Source organism: Neoarius graeffei, chromosome 4 (genome assembly GCF_027579695.1).
Source record: "Neoarius graeffei isolate fNeoGra1 chromosome 4, fNeoGra1.pri, whole genome shotgun sequence".
NCBI classification, from domain to species: Eukaryota; Metazoa; Chordata; class Actinopteri; order Siluriformes; family Ariidae; genus Neoarius; species Neoarius graeffei.
The window spans coordinates 58,908,050-58,931,160 of NC_083572.1; the positions used below are offsets into that span (position 1 = coordinate 58,908,050).

Sequence of the window (23,111 nt, forward strand, 5' to 3'; positions counted from 1 at the left end):
TCTGTTACGATTGTCCATCTCGCGTCTGTTACAAATTAATTACAATCTAGCTATATACCATGTTAATCTTATTGAAAGAATGTGTATGTTTATTCTACTACACATGTTTATTAATAGGGCGGCACGGTGGTGTAGTGGTTAGCGCTGTCGCCTCACAGCAAGAAGGTCCTGGGTTCGAGCCCCGGGGCTGGCGAGGGCCTTTCTGTGTGGAGTTTGCATGTTCTCCCCGTGTCTGCGTGGGTTTCCTCCGGGTGCTCCGGTTTCCCCCACAGTCCAAAGACATGCAGGTTAGGTTAACTGGTGACTCTAAATTGACAGTAGGTGTGAGTGTGAATGGTTGTCTGTGTCTATGTGTCAGCCCTGCGATGACCTGGCGACTTGTCCAGGGTGTACCCCGCCTTTCGCCCGTAGCCAGCTGGGATAGGCTCCAGCTTGCCTGCGACCCTGTAGAAGGATAAAGCGGCTAGAGATAATGAGATGAGATTAATTATATTTGCTAAAACATCACCTTCCTATGTTTCAAAAAGTAATTCTACATTGTTAAAATTGAGAATATATATGTCCACAACACTTCTGTTACGTTCTGACTTTGGCATGTAAATATGTTTTTATTACATCTCAGAAAATTAAAGTTATCTTTTAACATATCATTCATTAAAGATTACATGTTTTGTGACCTGATGGTAAAAAAAAGAAATGGTTTTAGGTGAATTTTTAAAAATAAGTTCATGTCCCCATTTCAGTACCCATAAGCGTGGAATCACTCATATATATATATATATATATATATATATATATATATATATATATATATATATATATATATAAAGTGCTGAGCGTAAATGAGTACACCCCCTTTGAAAAGTAACATTTTAAACAATATCTCAATGAACACAAACAATTTCCAAAATGTTGACAAGACAAAGTTTAATATAACATCTGTTTAACTTATAACGGGAAAAAGTAAGGTTAATAATCTAAACTTAGATTACACATTTTTCAGTTTTACTCAAATTAGGGTGGTGCAAAAATGAGTACACCCCACAACAAAAACTACTACATCTAGTACTTTGTATGGCCTCCATGATTTTTAATGACAGCACCAAGTCTTCTAGGCATGGAATGAACAAGTTGGCGACATTTTGCAACATCAATCTTTTTCCATTCTTCAACAATGACCTCTTTTAGTGACTGGATGCTGGATGGAGAGTGATGCTCAACTTGTCTCTTCAGAATTCCCCATAGGTGTTTGATTGGGTTCAGATCAGGAGACATACTTGGCCACTGAATCACTTTCACCCTGTTCTTCTTCAGAAATCCAACAGTGGCCTTAGATGTGTGTTTAGTCATGTTGGAAAAGTGCACGACGACCAAGGGCACGGAATGATGGTAGCATCTTCTCTTTCAGTATAGAGCAATATGTCTGTGAATTCATGATGCCACCAATGAAACGCAGCTCCCCGACACCAGCAGCACTCATGCAGCCCCACATAAGGACACCGCCACCACCATGTTTCACTGTAGGCACCATGCATTTTTCTTTGCATTCCTCACCTTTGTGACGCCATACAGTTTTGAAGCCATCAGTTCCAAAAATATTTATCTTGGTCTCATCACTCCAGAGTCCCAGTAGTCTTCATCTTTGTCAGCATGGGCCCTGGCAAACTCTAGGCAGGCTTTTTTGTGCCTGGGCTTTAGGAGAGGCTTCGTTCGTGGACGGCATCCATGCATGCCATTCCTCTGCAGTGTACGCCGTATTGTGTCACGGGAAATAGTCACCCCAGTTTGGCTTTCTACTTCTTTAGATAACTGCAGCAAACTTGCATGCCAATTTTCTTCACCCTTCTCATCAGAAGACGCTCCTGTCGAGGTGTTAACTTCCGTGGATGACCTGGACGTCTCTGTGAGATGGTTGCAGTTCCATCTTTCTTAAATTTTTGTACCACTTTTGCTACAGTATTCTGACTGATAAGTAAAGCTTTGCTGATCTTCTTGTAGCCTTCACCTTTGTGGTGTAAAGAAATTATTTTCTTTGGGGAATTCTGAAGAGACAAGTTGAGCATCACTCTCCATCCAGCATCCAGTCACTAAAAGAGGTCATTGTTGAAGAATGGAAAAAGATTGATGTTGCAAAATGTCACCAACTTGTTCATTCCATGCCTAGAAGACTTGGTGCTGTCATTAAAAATCATGGAGGCCATACAAAGTACTAGATGTAGTAGTTTTCGTTGTGGGGTGTATTCATTTTTGCACCACCCTAATTTGAGTAAAACTGAAAAAAATGTGTAATCTAAGTTTATATTATTAACCTTACTTTCACGTTATAAGTTAAACAGATGTTATTTTAAACTCTGTCTTGTCAACATTTTGGAAATTGTTTGTGTTCACTGAGATATTTAAAATGCTACTTTTCAAAGGAGGTGTACTCATTTATGCTGAGCACTATATATATATATATAAAATGTACAGTACTGTACAAAAGTCTTTGGGACATGTAAAGAAATGTAAACGCAAATACATATTCAAAAATAACTAAATATTTTCTACATAAAAATGATAAAGAGCAATAAACATCACTAAACTATACTATACTGTATTTGACTCTAACTAAAGTCAATATTTGGTGTGAAACTCCTTTGCCTTTACAAATACATCAGTAGTCTCAGGTCCACTTCATACAGTTTTATAAGGACATTGGCTGGTAAGTTTTGAAGTATTTTGGAGAATCTGCCACAGTTCTCCTGGAGACTTTGACTGTCACACTTGCTTGTGTATTTTCAGGTAATCCCTGACAGCCAGCATTTATTTATTTTTTGTCCAAAATGTGGTCTCTTACATAATACTGTATGTTACCTTCTTTATTGGCATACAAACATTATTCTGTAACATTTAATTTTTGTTGGAAATGTTATATTTGGAAATTTTTCTGATATAGTAATGTGGATGTCATAAAAAACAACCAAGACAAAATTAGTTTTAAAACATTAGTAACCAAGACTTTTGTACAGTACTGTATATGTGTGGAAGTTAAAAAAATAAAAGTAAAATGACAGCATTTTAGATCGAAAAAAAGGGAGGGGGACTGCATTTAAGGACTGCATTGCAACTCCTATATTTGTAACCTAATCTACATTTGGAAAAAAAAAACATTACTGTCAAATTTGAAAGAAGTATAAGTTCACAACGGGAGACCAGTTATTACCAGTTATTACTGATTATCACATTCATCCACAACAGTCTGTCTCATCACCCGAGCTAAAACTCATTCAAAGCATTTCAACATGAGTCTCTTCACTACACTGATCACTGAGTGTGCTAATATCTGTAGGAAAATAATCACTCATTAATTCAGTCGGTTGTATTATATTGGCGATTTTTTGTTTTTTACACCAATGTCTTCAGGTCAAAATATAATTATGGTTCCTTACATTTTATAGTATATCCCTGGCAGAAAAACTCCAGTCTGATCAAAACCAGAATTCATCCACCACTACATCTGAGAGTGTTTACTACCCAAACCACACATACGATGGCATCAGTCTCTGATTGCGGAAGGTTATCTGTGAACTGCTTTTTTCACTCTCTCCCCTTTTCAAACACATCTAAAAATGTCCATCAAAAATGTTGAAATATTTTCTAAAAAAAAATACAATAGATCTTGCATCGCTAATAAATTAATGAGATGACAAGCTTTTGATTTGACAAGTGCCACATTTATGCGCCATGTACTTATTTATAGCTTATAGGATTTGGCATTTGATCATTTCCTCCCTGTTTTATGTTGCTTTTCTGTACTGAATCCAAGGAAAATGTTTGGAGCACAAAGCTTTAAGATGGAGGAACCTACAGATTCTCTCTGGCATAGAAATGATTGTGTGAACATGAAAGATATATTACACACCTTCTGCTTTCTCTCAGAACACACACACATAGATTAAAAAAAGAATAACTTGCCAATTAAAATGCCTCAAATGTCAGTGTATTTGAGAGGTTAAAACAAAAGGTCTGTTGAACAGCTACTATAAAATCTGTGCTTAGTGGACTCGTTCACACATTGGCCTCAAGCTGTAAGCTATAACTTGGCAAAGTCGGGCACATTTTATAATGCATTTGTTAGACTTTAAACCAAGATTGCCTGGAAACAGTCAGTCTGGCAACAATGATCAACCAAGGCCACATCCACACGACAACGGCAACGTGATGTTATTTAAAAAAAATATCGCCTCCAAATGGGCAACGATCAGTAGAAATCAGGTCCATATGGCAACGCAACGCTTGCTGAAAACGATGCAATACACATGCCACACCTCTAGGGGCGCTGTAAGACGGTCCCTTCGGACACACCAGAACAACCCATACGAAAAAGAACAGTAAAGAACTTATAAGAGTTTACCACTGTCTTAGTAGTAAATCCTTATAAATATAAATAAATATATATGCCATGTATGATTTACTCCTGAAAGTGGCCCATTTTGCATTTTCCTCATGCAAATTTTTTATGAAAATCTAGTATGTATGAAGTGAACATTGTGCATGGTTTTTACAGATAATGTGTATGATGAATTACACTGTATTTGTATGCTTCATGTAATGTTTGTAGTTTTAAATTATATTTTACAGTTTAAAATGTACATGCCTTTTATATGTAAATCCAACACAAACATATGTGGATTTACATATAAAAGGCATATACATTTTAAAGTGTAAAATATAATTTAAAACTACAAACATTACATGAAGCATACAAAGACAGTGTAATTCATCATACACATTATCTGTAAAAACCATGCACAATGTTCACTTCATACATACTAGATTTTCATAAAAAATTTGTATGAGGAAAATGCAAAATGGGCCACTTTCAGGAGTAAATCATACATGGCATATATATTTATTTATAAATCATTATAAGGATTTATCCTTATATTTATAAGGATTTACTACTAAGACAGTGGTAAACTCTTATAAGTTCTTTACTGTTCTTTTTCGTATGGGAATAGAAGTAAGGACGCATGCGCATAAACTATTATGCGCGAGACTTCATATTAGCCACAAAGTCAGGAAAATCTGTTCGTAAAATTACATTATAATGACCAAATACAATGAAAAGTATTTTTCCAGTCTCACCTGTGAAAGGTAATCTCATGTGATCTCATTTGGACGGTAAACCTGTTGGTACAGTTAAACGCAGCTAATCTTTATTCTCCGCTTTGACCTTTCCAATATGGCGGCGAGGATGACGTATGATTCTACGCGGAAGGCGGCGTCTTTAATGGTCCGGAATAAATTGAATACTACACGTTGATGGATTAATTTGCTGTTTCTCACCTGTGAAAGGTAATCCCATGTGATCTCCTTTGGACGGTAAACCTGTTGGTACAGTTAAACGCAGCTAATCTTTATTCTCCGCTTTGACCTTTCCAAAATGGCGACGAGGATGACGTACGCGGAAGGCGGCGTCTTTAATTGTCCGGAATAAATTGAATGATACACGTTGATGGATTAATTTGCTTTTCTACGCCCTTTTTTGAGGAATGTATTGTAGGACTTAAACCATCATCTGAAGAGGTGAGATCGCTCCTTTTTTCCCCTTATTTTTGCTGGCGGGATTGACTCTGCCCTAAGGGCTATTCTCTCTCTCTCTCTCTCTCTCTCTCACTTTGCACCAGGCATTACACAATAAATATTCACAGTGAAAATATTTTGTAAGCGCGTTTCATGAACCAAGTTATAGGATTTCTTGACAACTCGCATCGCATCGCAATGAGATCATTGGCACTACTGGTGTTAAGAATCAGACCATTTTATAAATGAATATTTTGCTGTAGAGCTGCAGTGTTTGTACAATTGCATGTTTTTGCTTCACTATTACTGTCACTATTCTGCTTCTTGCCTTACTACTGTGAACTAACACTGAACATAATAATAATAATAATAATAATAATAATAATAATAGTATCCAAGCTCGTGTTTCACTCTCACTAGTGCTCTGTAAGGCTTTTTCCTGGTGATATTCGTTACACTTCTACCTGGCGTGAAGCACTCACAGTCATGTGGTTGTGACGTCATCGTAAACAAATCCGTTTTACTCATCCAGACGACTTCACAACGGCAACGTTGCCAGATCTTTCCACTCTGGAACCCGTTCTCAAAAAGATTGCGTTTTGGGCACCCAAAACGCCGGTGCCGTGTGGACGCCAGGCCTAAATGATAAGCAATTGTATCGGAGTCACCCGAATCCGCTGCCGTGTGGACAGGGCCCAAGTCTGACAAACATGATGGGCCATCTGTTAAAGACAAATGTGCTCCATGAGGTAACCTAATGCCTGTATTTCTGTGTGCAGCTCAATAGGAGTCTATTAATAAAAAAGAAACTGCTAAACATGTTCTGTGCATTACATTCCCTAATATGACACAGCATACTCTAAATTCAGTCTAATTTAGTCTTTTGGATTAATTATAGAGCTGAAAGCATATTAAATGCATATAGTTTCGGCTAATGTTATAAGACTCGGTCATACTTGTTTGTCAGAGAGTTGTGGAGTGGGGTACACTAACATGCCTTTGGTTTATGCGTCTATTTTATAACTAATCTTACAGCTCTGACCCAAAATAAAAGTAGAAAATACAATAATTTCCTCTTAACAACTCAAACGTTCTCAGACAGCATGTTAAAATCCTGCTCTGTAAAATCCATCGTGTTATATCAACATCTCCACTAATTGGATAAGTGCCCAAACAAACACTGTTTAACAAGAGGAAGATTACACACTGAAAAAAGTGAAACAAAGCTGTTGTTCATTTAATGTATTTGTTTTCATTCCAGTGAATAAAAAAAAAATAGTTTGCTCCCATATTCAAAAGTTGTTTAAATGAATTTAAAATATTCAGGTTTAACAAAGTTTGTTAAACTTGAATATTTTAAATTCATTTAAACAACTTTTGAATATGGGAGCAAACTATTTTTTTTATTCACTGGAATGAAAACAAATACATTAAATGAACAACAGCTTTGTTTCACTTTTTTAAGTGTACATTAAGTAATAAAACCAATGTATTTGGAGGTGCTGTGGCTCAGTTGACTAAGGCGCCATGCCATAAATCCGAGGACCCGGGTTCGATTCCGACCTGAGGTCATTTCCCGATCCCTCCCTGTCTCTCTCCAGCTCATTTCCTGTCTCTACACTGTCCTATCAAATAAAGGTGAAAAAATCTTAAAAAAAAAAAATTATTTTAATTTAGGAAAATCTGAAATAATTGCTTTGGTTCAACCATCAGAAATTGGTTTACATGAAGTTAAATATTTCAGGTCAAATCAAATGAATTATTTATATTGTATAACACTACAATATTAGGTGTGATCGATTACCTCAATTTTTTTAATTTGAGCCAATGTTTAATTTTTTTTCAGTGCACTGGAGTTAATCCAACAATGTAGGTGTTAAAGCTAGGGCAGATCATTTTGGAGAAACCAGTTTACAAGTAAGCTAAATTTTGAAAGTATCCAACTGAAAAATCCCACCCCTTCCCTTCAGAAGTCCCTCCAAAGCCTGCCCACCCATCCATCCATTATCCCATAACCGCTTATCCTGTGCAGGGTTGCAGGCAAGCTGGAGTCTATCCCAGCTGACTACGGGCGAAAGGCGGGGTACATCCTGGACAAGTCGCCAGGTCATCACAGGGCTGACACATAGACACAGACAACCATTCACACTCACATTCACACCTACGCTCAATTTAGAGTCACCAGTTAACCTAACCTGCATGTCTTTGGACTGTGGGGGAAACCGGAGCACCCGGAGGAAACCCACGCAGACACGGGGAGAACATGCAAACTCCACATAGAAAGGCCCCTGTCCGCCGCTGGGCTCGAACCCAGGACCTTCTTGCTGTGAGGCAACAGTGCTAACCACTACACCTACCGTGCCGCCCCCTAATATTATCATAATGAATGTAAATAAGGAACATAGTTATTGTTAGTACTCAAAGCTGTCGACTAGCTCACTAGCTTTAGGCAGAAAGGTAGAAAGGCAGGTCTGCCAGCCAATTGGATGGGCTTTTTACAGCCCTGTGATTGCCACCGATGGTTATTTATTTATTTATTTATTGTCAGAGCATTTGATTTACTCGTTGTTGGGATGTAAAGATAATTTCAAGAAATATAACCAAAATGCTTCTAAACTAAATTACCTACCCTGCCTTTAATTTATTCATTTAAAACATTGAGAATTATTTTTTGCTGTATACTGTCTCCAAGACAATACAGCTTTCATACACAGATCAAGTTTGTGGAGAAAAACCTCACTGGGAAAACTTAATATTGCATTATTTGAGATATTTAAAAAAACAGACTCAGTGCAAAGATCTCTTGGGACATATCAGGCTTTACTACACAGCAAACACACTCATGAAGCTGTCAAGGAGTGCATAAAGCAGGAAACTAGAGCACTTAAAGAAAGCCTGTGGGGACCGCTGGCATAAACGTATTTGTAGGGAATCTCTCCGAGAGCGCTCAGTAGCCCAGCAAAAAAGCAAAAACGCAATGAGCTACCATTGGAAATAATAGGTTGTATCCAATTTATCTCAAGTTATCAGAGGTAGTAGAGAGATTAAAAGTTCTCCTTGGATTAGAGGTAGGAAAAATTATTATAAGGGAAAAATATGTATGATCTGTTTGTGCCAGAGAACGGCACGCAGAATTTTTTGCACATTATTTTGAAAACACTATTTTTATCACAGTAGTTTACGTTGTCAATGGTGCACATTTCTACTTGGAAAGAAAAGAAACAAGAACAGGAATAACAACTGCGGCTAGACTACGAAGTGATTGCAGTTCAGCAGTTGCCCTAAATGTTTACACTCAGCAGTGTAAATGGAGATGATTTGGTTAATTATCCTGTGCCATTATTGTTATACTAAGCTGTTAAACTGGTGAAGCTCATTTTAAGGGATCTTTTGTTAAACCAGCCAGATGTGGAAAGATGCACAGCTACAATCGAGTGCACAGAAAGCTCAATTTCATCTTATATTTTTTGCTGCATGTTATGAGGACCTTGCTCCAAGAAAGGTGTACAAATTCACCCCCTGAATGTTTTTTGCCTCTCATTGAAAAATCATGCTGCTCTGTCATTACTCCCATCTTCTCTGCTACTGTTCTGGGAAAATGACATTGCCAATCAATACACACGCCCACATAGTCAGATTAAGCATAAAATGGCAGAGTTGTAGGATTTAATGATAATTAAATAATTCATGATGCTATTTTAAACCACACTGGTACAGACTGTCAGAGCTTTAAAGAAGAAATCACAGAAATAGCATGCCACAGAATAAAAAAGCCTGGCGACTAAAAATTTCAAAAGGAAATGGTTTCTTCTTCAAGCAGAAACAGAATAACGGTGTTTTTGTTCAAACAAGAAAAGACAAAAATAATGTACCATAAAGGATGTTGTGCAATAACAATGTCCATTCAAAAAGAAACTTTCCTGATTAAAAGCAGGAAAGAGACAACTCACCCGAGTATGCCCAGTAGGGTTCTCTTGTGGCTCTCTTTTCTCTCTGATTTGACATTCTTCCATGCTTCGTTCTTGGTGGTGCAGCTGGGAAACACAAAATCAGAGAAAAATAATGTAGCTTTAAAGTCACAATCCACGAAGTGCACCCATCTTGCTGTGTTCATTAGATAACAAGATAACAATGCATGTGTCCTGCTGACTTCAGCGATCTCCATCTCTTCCATTTTATCAATCTTCATCTCAGTAATTAGCCATATAAACAATATTGGGACTAGAACTGCATAACATTTTATGGTAAGCAAAGCCAGGATCCAATTGCATCAGCAGAAATTGGAATTATTATTATTATTATTATTATTATTATTAAAATGAAAATAAATTGGTTTTTCCAGTATATTATTCAAATATGACATTCCTGGGAGAACATTCTTGCTCCACAGGTTAATTTTGAACTTGGAACAATGTTCCATGTGTTGCTAAGTCTTGAACACAGATTGGCCAATAAAAATTAACTTTCAGTTTTGACCCTGTAAACTGGTTCTTCATTTTCTTTAGAGCAACTGAGTAATGAAAGTTTCATTATACAAGTTATTTAGTTTAAAATGTATTTTGTAATACATTTTCAAAAAAAAGTCATTAATTAGCCTTAAAAATGCAATACATGCATAGGTTTAGAATCAAACGAGTGTGGATTCCATTGCAGAAACACCCTTGTCTTGTTTATGCCGCTCACTTCAATGGTTTTATTTGCACTATTAGGCACATGCCTGATTCTGGCAAGCTACCAGTTCATTTTTGAAGTTTTTTTGTTCTTGCTTCTTCTAACATAAATATTGATGTGCGCCTGCTTATTAGTCAGGGAGATCACAGATATGCTTGAGTAGTAGACATGCATGTTTGAATTTACCTTATTATCTCATACAACCAAAAAAATCCAAGCTCCCCACGGATTAAAATCATTGGCTTAATGGAGCTGCCTTTGGCAGGGTAATTCATTTGTGCTCTTATGCATCAACTAATTTGCCAATGTTAATTTTAAAGTGCATGCTTTAGTATTTCTTTGCTGGTCCACAGCTGCTGCACTGTGCTGTTGAGCTTTGAAATACTACTGACGATTACAATATAACATTTGTATAATAATTTTACATGGAACTGCACAGATTCTCTATCACTATGCAAATGCTAGTTAAAGAATTATTCACTATTCTTCATAATATTCTTCTTGAGACAGAACTGTTTGATAAAGTGCTCTCCCTGTAGTATCTATCAGGAAGACTACACTTCAGAATTGATTTAATGACTGTGCACATTCCATGGGGAAAATGTAATACTTTGATATAATTCCATAACTGCAAAAACAAAATGGGATGCTGATCGATGGAAGCTGGTTAAGATGATGCCAAAAGTGTGAAAAAGCATCATCAAGGTAAACGGTGGCTACTTTGAAGAATCTAAAATAGAAACATTTTTAACACTTTTTTTTGTTTATCACATACTTTCATGTATGTTCCATATGTTATTTCATAATTTTGATGTCTTCAGTATTATTCTACAATGTAGAAAACAGTCAAAATACAGAAAAACCTATGAATAAGTAGATGTCCAAACTTACACAGTATATGCACTCTGTGTGTGTGTGTGTGTGTGTGTGTGTGTGTGTGTGTGTTATAGATAGATCGATACACACACATACATATGCATACATAAACAAAAAAAATTTAAAATGGGCCACTAAAGGAAGGGAAAACAGAGGGAGGGAGAGAGATAACATAAGAGGGAGGAGAAATAAATACTAATCTCAAACTAAATAGTGAAGCTTGCACACTTCCGTGCATGCATTAGAGAGCTTCATGCTGGGCAAAATCAGCAGCCCAGACTCCGATAAAACCACACTTTAAAATAGGCTCAGCATAATTTTTCCTGCGATTCTTCCTGGGGTTCAGTAATTGTACTGTTTGCTCTCACTCAGTGTGGTTCGAAGCCCTGGTACACCTGTGAGAGACCCCCTGTGTATGTGAACAACATCTTAAAAACCCGTAGATGAGTTAATATCCCCATATACAGGTGCATCTCAAAAAAGAATATTGTGGAAAAGTTCAATATTTTACATGAGTTATTTAAGAAAGTGAAAATGTGATATTGTCTAGACTTATTACATGAAAACTAAATTGTTTCAAACATTTTTCTATTTTAATTTTCATAATTATGGCATAAAGCACAAAAACCATCTCAAAATATTAGAGTATTTCATTTCGAGTTTGAGTAAAACAGTAAATACCGTGTATCTCTCAGTCTAGTTCAGTACACACAACAACACTCATGGGGAAGATTGTTGACTTGACAGTTGTCTAGAAGATGATCGACACTCTCCACAAGGAGGATAAGCCACAAAAAGTAATTGCTGAAAACACTGACTGGAAAAGGTACACAAGCCACATGGATGATCACAGCCGTGAGAGGATTGTCAAGAAAAGTCAATTCAGGAACTTGGGAGAGCTTCACAAGGAGTGGACTGAGGCCCTGTCCACACGGCAATGGATTCAGGTGACTCCGATACAATTGCTTATCGTTTAGGCCTGGCGTCCACACGGCACCGGCGTTTTGGGTGCCCAAAACGCAATCTTTTTGAGAACGGGTTCCAGAGTGGAAAGATCTGGCAACGTTGCTGTTGTGAAGTCGTCTGGATGAGTAGAATGGATTTGTTTACGATGACGTCACAACCACATGACTGTGAGTGCTTCATGCCGGGTAGAAGTGTAACGAACTCGATGCGAGTTGTCAACAAATCCTATAACTTGGTTCATGAAACGCGCTTACAAAATATTTTCACTGTGAATATTTATTGTGTAATGGTGCAAAGTGAGAGAGAGAGAGAGAGAGAGAGAGACTCTGCCCTTAGGGCAGAGTCAATCCCGCCAGCAAAAATAGGGAAAAAAAGGAGCGATCTCACCTCTTCAGATGTTGGTTTAAGTCCGACAATACATTCCTCAAAAAGGGCGTAGAAGAGCAAATTAATCCATCAACGTGTAGCATTCAATTTATTCCGGACCATTAAAGACGCCGCCTTCTGCATAGAATCATACGTCATCCTCGCCGCCATATTGGATAGGTCAAAGCGGAGAATAAAGATTCATGTGCTGCGTTTAACTGTACCAACAGGTTTACCGTCCAAACGAGATCACATGGGATTACCTTTCACAGGTGAGAAACAACAAATTAATCCATCAACGTGTAGCATTCAATTTATTCCGGACCATTAAAGACGCCGCCTTCCGCGTAGAATCATACGTCATCCTCGCCGCCATATTGGATAGGTCAAAGCGGAGAATAAAGATTAGCTGCGTTTAACTGTACCAACAGGTTTGCCGTCCAAACGAGATCACATGAGATTACCTTTCACAGGTGAGACTGGAAAAATACTTTTCATTGTATTTGGTCATTATAATGTAATTTTACGAACAGATTTTCCTGACTTTGTGGCTAATATGAAGTCTTGCGCATAATAGTTTATGCGCATGCGTCCTTACTTCTTCTATTGTTCTGGTGTCTCCGAAGGGACCGTCTTACAGCGCCCCTAGACGTGTGGCATGTGTATTGCATCGTTTTCAGCAAGCGTTGCGTTGCCATATGGGCCTGATATTTTACTGATCGTTGCCCATTTGGACGCGATATATTTTTAAATAACATCTCATTGCCGTTGTCGTGTGGATGTAGCCTGAGGCTGGTGTCAGTACATCAAAAATCACCACACACAGACGTCTTCAGGAAAGGGGTTACAACTGTCACATTCCTAATATCAAGCCATTTCTGAACCAGAGACAATGTCAGAAGCATCTTACCTAGGCTAAGGAGAGAAAGGACTGGACTGTTGCTCAGTGGTCTAAAGTTCAGTCACTAATGTGATTAAAGTGTGGTGATATCAATGAGACATTACAATATGCATACATAATTCCAGAACATATTGAAATATATTCATGTTTTGCCCTTACACACACACACACACACACACACACACACTGTAACAGGTGCAGAAATTTGTCTCATTTATGACACTAAATTAGATAATCTCTTGCCTAATGGAGTTAAATTTGATTAAAATGTGGTGATAGCAATGTGACATTACGATATCCAGACATAATTCCATAACATACTGAAATATATTCAGAATTGTATATGTATATTTATTTAAAAATTAACTCGATGTACTTGCAATATACAAGAAAAATAATTTAACACCGGCAGCAGAGACAGCACCTGTTTCTGCCCATTGACTGTGAGAGTCCCTCAAAGGCGCATGCACATTCTTTGTTTTTGGTTGCAAGCGAGACGCTATTTGTTGTGAAAGAGTGGTCCAGGTCCATTGTAAGTAAAGAGCAAATTAAGTACTACTTTGGCTATGATGTTGGTCAGGAAAACCACATTAGCTTGACAATGAATCTTAAGAGGCACTTAAAGATGCTCTGAGCCTGAAGAGGCTTTCAGGAAACCCATCCCTGGACTGTTGCTCAGTGGTCCAAAGTCCTCTTTTCAGATGAATGTAAATTTTGCATTTCATTTGGAAATCATGGCCGTAGAGTTTGGAAGAAAAGTGGAGAGGTGCAGAATCCAAGGTGTTTGAAGTCCAGTGTGAAGTTTCTGCAGTCTCTAATGATTTGGGGTGCCATGTCATCTGCTGGTGTTGGTCCACTGTGTTTTATCAAGTCCAAAGTCAACACAGCCATCTACCAGGAGATTTTAGAGCACTTCATGCTTCCATTTACTGACAAGCTTTATGGAGATGCTGATTTCTTTTTCCAGCAGGACTTAGCCCCTGCCCACAATAACAAAATTACTACCAAATGGTTTGCTGACCATGATATTACTGTGCTTGACTGGCCAGACAACTCGCCTGATCTGAACCCCAGACAGAATCTATGGGGTATTGTCAAGAGGAAGGTGAGCAACACCCGACCCAAAAATACGGACGAGCTGAAGGCTGCTTCCAAAGCAACCTGGGCTTCAGTAACACCTCAGCAGTGCCACAGGCTGACTGCTTCCATGTCACCCTGCACTGATGCAGCAATTCGTGGTAAAGGAGCTCCAACCAAGCATTGAGTGTAAAAATGAACATCCTTTTCAGACATTGGATATTTTTGTGCTGTAAATCATTTTTTGATTGATCTTAGGAAATATTCTACTACAACATTGTAATTTGAGATACCGGATTTCTGATTTTCATGAACTATTAGCCATAATCCTCAAAATTAAAACAAAAAAGGCTTGAAATATTTCACTTCACATCTTCACATGTAATGAATATGAAATATCTGAAAGTTTAAATTAAATTTTTCCTGACATTCTAATTTTTTTTATTTTTTGAGATGCACTTTTATTTACACACACACACTTTATATATGGAAAAAATTAACAGACAACTTCTTTTTTTTTTCAATCAGCATCTCTATGGAAGGCAGCCATTTCATTCCAGTGTCTGTGCTGGAATTCCAACACTAGCACACCTCATTTTACTTAATGAGGTACTGATTAGGTGATCACCTGAACAAAATCTTATTTAATGAGGAAAAGTATAAAAAACATTGCTGTGGTCATCACTATTCTCTTGCAGTAGGACCAGTTTAGATGGCAAAAATAGTGCTAGCAGTAACTTAAATTTAATTGGAATACAAAAATATCTATTCATCATGCCATAAGGGCTAAAAAGAAAAGTTCTGAGTGAGAAAAAGAAGGGTTCAATTCTGGCTTTACTGGCAGAGGGATACAGTGAGTGTCAGGTTGCTTCCATCCTCAAAATTTCAAAGACAGCAATTCACAAGAACAAGGTCAAGCAACAGACACTGGAGACAACAAAGTTTCAGACTGGCAGAGGGCAAAAACGACTTTACACTGACTGGGATGATCATCAACTCCTTCAAATGTCACTCAACAACTGTAGGATGACATCAAGTGACCAACAAAAAGAATGGCAGCTGGGATTAAGTGCATGGCAAGGATGGGTCAAAATAGGCTCCCCTGGGTGGGGTTGAAGTCATGAAAAGCTAGAAGAAAAAGCCCTTCATCACTGAGAAGCAAAGAAGAGCCAGGATGAGGTTTGCTAAAGACCATAGGGATTGGACCGTAGAGGACTGGAGTAAGGTTATCTTCTCTAATGAGTCCAACTTTCAGCCTAGCCATCACCTGGTCGTCTACTGGTTAGACAGAGACCTGGAGAGCCTACAATCCACAGTGTCTCCCACCCATTGTGAAATTTGGTGGAGGATCGGTGATGATCTGGGGGGCTTCAGCAAGGCTGGAATGGGGCAGATTTTTGTGTGTGAAGGACACATGAATCAATCCATGTACAAGGTTATCCTGGAAGAAAATTTGCTTCCTTCTGCTCTGACAATGTTCCCTAACTCTGAGGATTGGGTTTTCCAGCAGGACAGTGCTCCATGCCACATAGCCAAGTCAATCAAGATGTGAACAGAGAACCATAAGATCAAGACTGTGTTATGGCCAGCCCAATCTCCAGACCTGAACCCCATTGAAAACCTGTGGAAAGTGATAAAGAGGAAGATGGATGGTCAGAAGCCCTCAAACAAAGCTGAACTGATTGAATTTTTGTACCAGGAGTGGCATAAAGTCACCCAGGAGCAATGTGAAAGACTGATGGAGAGCATGCCAAGATGCATGAAAGCTGTGATTTAAATGTCAGAGTTATTCCATCAAATATTGATTTCTGAACTCATGCTCAGTTCAAACATGAATATTGTGTTGTTTAAAATTGAACATGATCTTGATTTCTATTCAAGGTCTGAAAACACTTCATCTTTTTTTGTTATTTTGACCAGTTGTCATTTTCTGCAATTAAATGCTTTAAATGACAATATTTTTATGCAGAATTTGGGGGAAATGTCAGTAGTTTATGAAATAAAGCTGTTCATCAAACACATACCTATAAATTGTAAAACCAGAGAAATTGATCATTTTGCAGTGGTCTTGATTTTTTTCCAGAGCTGTGTGTGTGTGTGTGTGTGTGTGTGTACATGTATGTACTGTATGTATGTGTATATATATATATATATAATGTGTGTGTGTATAAATACATACACACACACACACACACACACACACACACACACACACACAAACACTGTACACTGGTGCTTGAAAGTTTGTTAACCCTTTAGAATTTTCGATATTTCTGCATAGATATGACTTAAAATATCAACTTCTAGAGGATGATCTGGGATCACAACGTTCAAGTCATCATCATGCTGCCAGATAATCTGAGGCTACATCCACACGACAACGGCAACGAGATGTTATTTAAAAATATATCGCGTCCAAATGGGCAACAATCAGTAAAATATCAGGTCCATATGGCAACGCAACGCTTGCTGAAAACGATGCAATACACATGCCACACCTCTAGGGGCGCTGTAAGACGGTCCCTTCGGAGACACCAGAACAATAGAAGAAGTAAGGACGCATGCGCATAAACTGTTATGCGCAAGACTTCATATTAGCCACAAAGTCAGGAAAATCTGTTTGTAAAATTACATTATACTAATGACCAAATACAATGAAAAGTATTTTTCCAGTCTCACCTGTGAAAGGTAATCCCATGTGATCTCATTTGGACAGAAAACCTGTTGGTACAGTTAAACGCAGCTAATCTTTATTCTCCGCTTTGACCTTTCCAAAATGGCGGCGAGGATGACATATGATTCTACGCGGAAGGCGGCGTCTTCAATGGTCCGGAATAAAGTGAATGATACACGTTGATGGAATTAATTTGTTGTTTCTCACCTGTGAAAGGTAATCCCATATGATCTCGTTTGGACGGTAAACCTGTTGGTACAGTTAAACACAGCTAATCTTTATTCTCCGCTTTGACCTCTCCAATATGGCGGCGAGGATGACGTATGATTCTACGCGGAAGGCAGCGTCTTTAATGGTCCGGAATAAATTGGATTAATTTGCTCCTCTACGCCCTTTTTAAGGAATGTATTGTCAGACTTAAATCAACATCTGAAGAGGTGAGATTGCTCCTTTTTTCCCCTATTTTTGCTGGCGGGATTGCACCATTACACAATAAATATTCACAGTGAAAATATTTTGTAAGCGCGTTTCATGAACCAAGTTATAGGATTTGTTGACAACTCGCATCGCAATGAGAAGATCATTGGCACTACTGGTGTTAAGAATCAGACCATTTCATAAATGAATATTTTGCTGTAGAGCTGCAGTGTTTGTACAATTGCATGTTTTTGCTTCACTATTACTGTCACTATTCTGCTTCTTGCATTACTACTGTGAACTAACACTGAACATAATAATAATAATAATAATAATAATAATATTCAAGCTCGTGTTTCACTCTCACTAGTGCTCTGTAAGGCTTTTTCCTGGTGATATTCGTTACACTTCTACCCGGCGTGAAGCACTCACAGTCATGTGGTTGTGACATCATCGTAAACAAATCCGTTCTACTCATCCAGACGACTTCACAATGGCAACGTTGCCAGATCTTTCCACTCTGGAACCCGTTCTCAAAAAGATTGCGTTTTGGGCACCCAAAACGCCGGTGCCGTGTGGACGCCAGGCCTAAACGATAAGCAATTGTATCGGAGTCACCTGAATCCGTTGCCGTGTGGACAGGGCCTGAGTCTAGTAACATTTCCAAACTAATGGCCCTTTTCCACTACCCTTTTTCAGCTCACTTCAGCTCGCTTCAGCTCACTTCAGCCCGACACGGCTCGCGTTTCGACTACCAAAAAACAGCACGACTCAGCTCGCTTCAGCCCTGCTTAGCCCCTAAAACTCGCACCGTTTTGGAGTGGGGCTGAAGCGAGCCAAAGCAAGCCGAGTGAGGCTGGGGGCGTGAGCAGACACTCCCCTGTGCACTGATTGGTGAGGAGGAGTGTCCTCACATGCCCACACACGCCCCGCGAGCACGCTGGGATCTGTAAACACCGTAAACCCGGAAGAAGAATAATTACGAATTACGAGAATTTCTGAAGCTTTATGCGCCTCACCTCATCTATACGCTCTTGCCAGTATCTGTTGGCGTTGTCGGTGACAACAAGCCACAGAACCAAGACCAGCAACACTAACGACTCCATGTCCATGTTTATTGTTTACTATTCGGGTCGTGAGACTACCGCTTAAAAGCTCACTGATGTCACTGTTTGCGCTGCTTAACGACATCACGTGACGCCCACCCACTTTCGCTAACTCCACCCAACGTGTCCACCCACTTCCAGCCAGCACGGTTCAGCGCAGTTGTAGTCGAAATGCAACTTCAATAGCCCCGCTCAGCTCGACTCAGCCCAACTCAGCACGGCACGGCTCAGCCCAACTCAGCCGCGTTGGTAGTGGAAAAGCGGCATAAGAGGACTTATGTCAAAAAATGATCTGGAAAAACTAATACATGCCTTCATCTCTAGTAGGATTGATTACTGCAATGGCCTTTTCACAGGCTTGCCAAAAAAGACCATCAAACGACTTCAGCTGGTTCAAAATGCAGCGGCTAGGGTTCTCACACGAACAAAAAGAACAGAGCACATTACTCCAATTCTAAGGTCCCTTCACTGGCTTCCAGTAAGCTACAGAATTGACTTTAAAGTATTGCTGCTGGTATACAAATCTCTAAATGGTACAGGGCTGACACATAGACACAGACAACCATTCACACTCACACCTACGGTCAATTTAGAGTCACCAGTTAACCTAACCTGCATGTCTTTGGGGGAAACCGGAGCACACAGAGGAAACCCACGCGGACACAGGGAGAACATGCAAACTCCACACAGAAAGGCCCTCGCCGGCCCCGGGGCTCGAACCCAGGACCTTCTTGCTGTGAGGCGACAGCGCTAACCACTACACCACCGTGCCGCCTATTTGAACTACTACTTCATTTTATTATTTTATTTTTACTATTGTTTAATTCTTATTATTTTCTTTTAATTTCTTTTAATTCTTTTAATTAATTGTTTTAGAATAAAAATAAAATTATTTTATGTAATTTTATTTCTCTATTGTTTACTGTTTTTGTTTTTACATCTGTAAAGCACATTGAACTGCCATTGTGTATGAAATGTGCTATATAAATAAACTTGCCTTGCCTTGCCTAGTAAGTAGAATGTTAGAAGTTCAAGTATAATTTTAAAACATTAAAATTAAGGATTATACACAAGGCTGGTTATGGGGATCATACAAATACATATTCTTACAGTCAGAAATACTGAAATTTGCAGATCTGGTGAACTATCAAATGGCACAAATATTATTCAAAGCAAACAATAATCAACTACCACATAATATTCAAAAACTGTTCACTGAAAGAGAAGGGAGTTATAATTTAAGGGGTTTATTTAAATGTAAAAATTATAGGGTGTGCACAACCAAGAAAAGTTTTTGTATTTCTGTTTGTGGGGTGAAGCGGTGGAACAGTTTAAATGAGGAGCTCAAGGGATGTCCAGACATGAAGCAGTTTAAAAAGATATACAAAAATTTGATTTTCACAAGGTATAAGGATGAAGGGGATTAATCATAACTGGCTGTTTTACTGTGTATTTTTTAATTTTGTTCTTTTTTGAGTCATCATCTATTTGTTTTGTTTTTATCTTGTTCTTCCCCATTGTGAGCGTGGTATTAGTAGTAAACTTATGTGTAGACATATGGATATACATATATAATTAATTATATGATAATACAGTCATAGAGAATTGATATCTGAATAGTTGAAGTAATAAGTAATATACAGTGTATGTGTGTATATATATATATATATATATATATATATATATATATATATATATATATATATATGGAAATTCTTCTTCTCTGTGCTCTCGCAGAAGGCGGTCGCATTCTCTGTCTCTCTCTTCCCTTATCTTTCCTGCTTCTGCTTCTGCTGTCTTGTCTGTCTAGTGTCTATACTTTTGAGAGACTCTCTCCGCACTGCTCTCCAAACTAAAAACCATGGAATTGATAAACTGGTCTCTTCACGCAATTGACACAATCTTCTCGATGAGAAGCCTGGGTTCGGGGGAACCAGCCTGTCCTGCCATAATATTTGCAGCTGGCTACACGATGGATGCGTGGGAGCGGCGGTGGGTCATGTGCCTGGCGGTTCTTTCTGTGGAGGACATTGAAGACATCTACCTATTCGGAACCATGATTACAGGACTTTTGCTTATTGGATTAGGCATTGCCCTGGTTTATCGAAGAAATCAGAAAATGATGACAGCTGTTCAAAGCCCCATAAAGCTGCCCGACATGATTGAAGCAGTGGGCAGAGCTGTCGGCACTCAGACTGTAGCTATTCAGAAATTGAACCGCAACATGGATAACATCATGGAGAAGCTTTCGGCTTTGCAGAGGAAAATGGATTCAAGAGACCAGAATGGACAATCAGAGTAGTCGTGCAAAGTATGCGTCTGCTCGACCCAAGACCAAACAACCCCAATCTTATCTGCTTTTGGCTCCCTTAGACAGCACTGGCCTTGGCCAACGCCATTGCTGGGGAAACAATTCCCCCTGGAGGTCACTGCTGTTAGACTCTCTCGTATTCCTCCCCCTCTTCCCGCGGTCACTGCTTCACCCCCAGTGTGACAAGCGGGTGCGTGACCAGCGCCATCATGGCTGCAGGAGTGGACGGCTGCTTGCTTGCGCTGGGTTACCTCTACCTCCTCCCCTCCTCCCCTTACCCCCCACCCCTGATTGCCCCCCCTTCCCCCCTCAAGTCCCGAGTTTTCATGTTGTAAAGTGTACTTGTGTTATTTTGTGCTAATGTGCTGAGTTTTTTTTAATGTTCCCACACTGTACTCTTCACAGGAGCATAGTGTGGGGGTTGCTTTTTTTCTCCTCCCCTATCCTCATGTTACTCTGTATTTTTTCTTTTCACCTTGTCCCCTCTGTCGATTGTGTGTATGTGTGTATGTAAGGACAGGTTGATGGTCAATTTCACTGGTACTTTTGACTAGTGATAATAAAGGGTTCATTCATTCATTCATTCATTCATTCATAAGGAAGCTAGATAATCAATTTATATTGACTAAAGAAGAGGGGTGGGATTAAATAAGTTTTTACTTCAGCCCACTCCTTTTCGGACATGTAAACTCAAAACTGCTTCGTGCGTCCTTGTTTGTATTTTTGTTTTGTTTTCTTTTGATTTTGATATATTATTATTACCTATATTATTTATGGTTTATTTTCTAATTTAGTGGCTTTTTACGTGCTCTTGTTGCAAATGCTGTTTTGTTTTTCTTGTTTTCTGCTTATTTATTCATTGTTTGTTTACATGTTTGAAATAAACTATCATCATCATCATCAACATTACAGTGGCATGCAAAAGTTTGGGCACCCTTACTGAAAATGTCTGTTACTGTGAATAGTTAAGTGAGCAGAAGATGAACTGATCACCAAAAGGCATAAAGGTAAAGATGACACATTTCTTTTCAACGATTTCTGCAAGATCCGTGTATTATTTTTGTTTTGTACAATTGGAAAGTGAAAAAAGATAAGGAACACCATGCGAAAGTTTGGGCACCCCAATACATTTAAGATAAGATAAGTCTTTATTGTCATTGTCACTTTTCCAAAGGTACAACGAAATTGAAGGTGCTGTTGACTCATTATGAGTTATAGAAAGAAAGAAAAAAAAGGGGGGTGGAGAACAAATAAAGTATAAAAATAAATAGTAAAGTATACAGAGCTGCACTGGTAAAATGGTATAAACAGAATATAAAAAGAAAACTATTGTATGGTTCTATATGTATAGGCTCCCTGAACAGCACCGACCTCGATCAAGGCCGTTGCTGGGGCAACATTTCCCCCAGAAGGTCACTGCTGGGAGACACTCTCGCATTCTTCGCATTCCTTCCCCAATTTTCCGCGGTCGCTGTTTTTCACCCCCAGTGTGACAAGCGGGTGCGTGACCAGCGCCCTCATGGCTGCAGGAGCGGACGGCTGCTTGCTTGCGCTGGGTTACCACTACCTCCTCCCCTCCCCTCCTACCCCCTTACCCCTCCCCCCACCCCTGATTGCCCCCTCCTTTCCCCCCCTCAAGTCCCGTGTTTTAAAGTGTACTTGTGCTATTGTGTGCTTGTGCGGAGGTTTTTAAATGCTCCCACACTGTACTCCTGATAGGAGCATAGTGGGGGGGGTGTTCTTTTTTCCTCATCTTTCCTCATGTTACTACTGTGTTTCTTTTTCTTTTATCCCTGTCTTCCTGTCCTGTTCCCCCTCTGTAAGGACAGGTTGATGGTCAATTCCACTGGTAACAGTGATAATCAAGGGTTCATTCATTCATGTACACGGATTGCACTTAAAATAGTATGAACAGAATTGTTTTGGTTCTGTATGTACACAGATTGCACTGATATGAAGAAATATACACCCATATATATTGCACAAATTGCACATTGGCCAAGAATAGTTCTATTGCACATTTGAGTTTAAAGCCATGATTGCTTTGGGATAAAAACTGTTTTTAGGCGGTTTGTCCTGGTTTTCATTGCTCTGTATCGCTTGCCTGATGGCAAAAGCTGGAAGAGACAATGACCGGGGTGTGAAGAGTCTTTTGAAATGTCCATTGCTTTCCTGCGGCAT

The 23,111-nt window shown here is 39.1% G+C and overlaps 1 protein-coding gene across 2 annotated transcripts in view; it reads right to left on the reverse strand.

Moving 5' to 3' along the window:
- ca16b (carbonic anhydrase XVI b) overlaps nucleotides 1-23,111 on the reverse strand; it is a 239,642-nt gene that overhangs the window by 182,411 nt on the left and 34,120 nt on the right. For both annotated transcript variants that reach the window (XM_060919413.1, XM_060919412.1), the window contains exon 2: nucleotides 9,516-9,599. In XM_060919413.1, coding sequence (XP_060775396.1) covers nucleotides 9,516-9,599 — 84 coding nt within the window. The remainder of the gene's footprint in view (nucleotides 1-9,515; nucleotides 9,600-23,111) is intronic.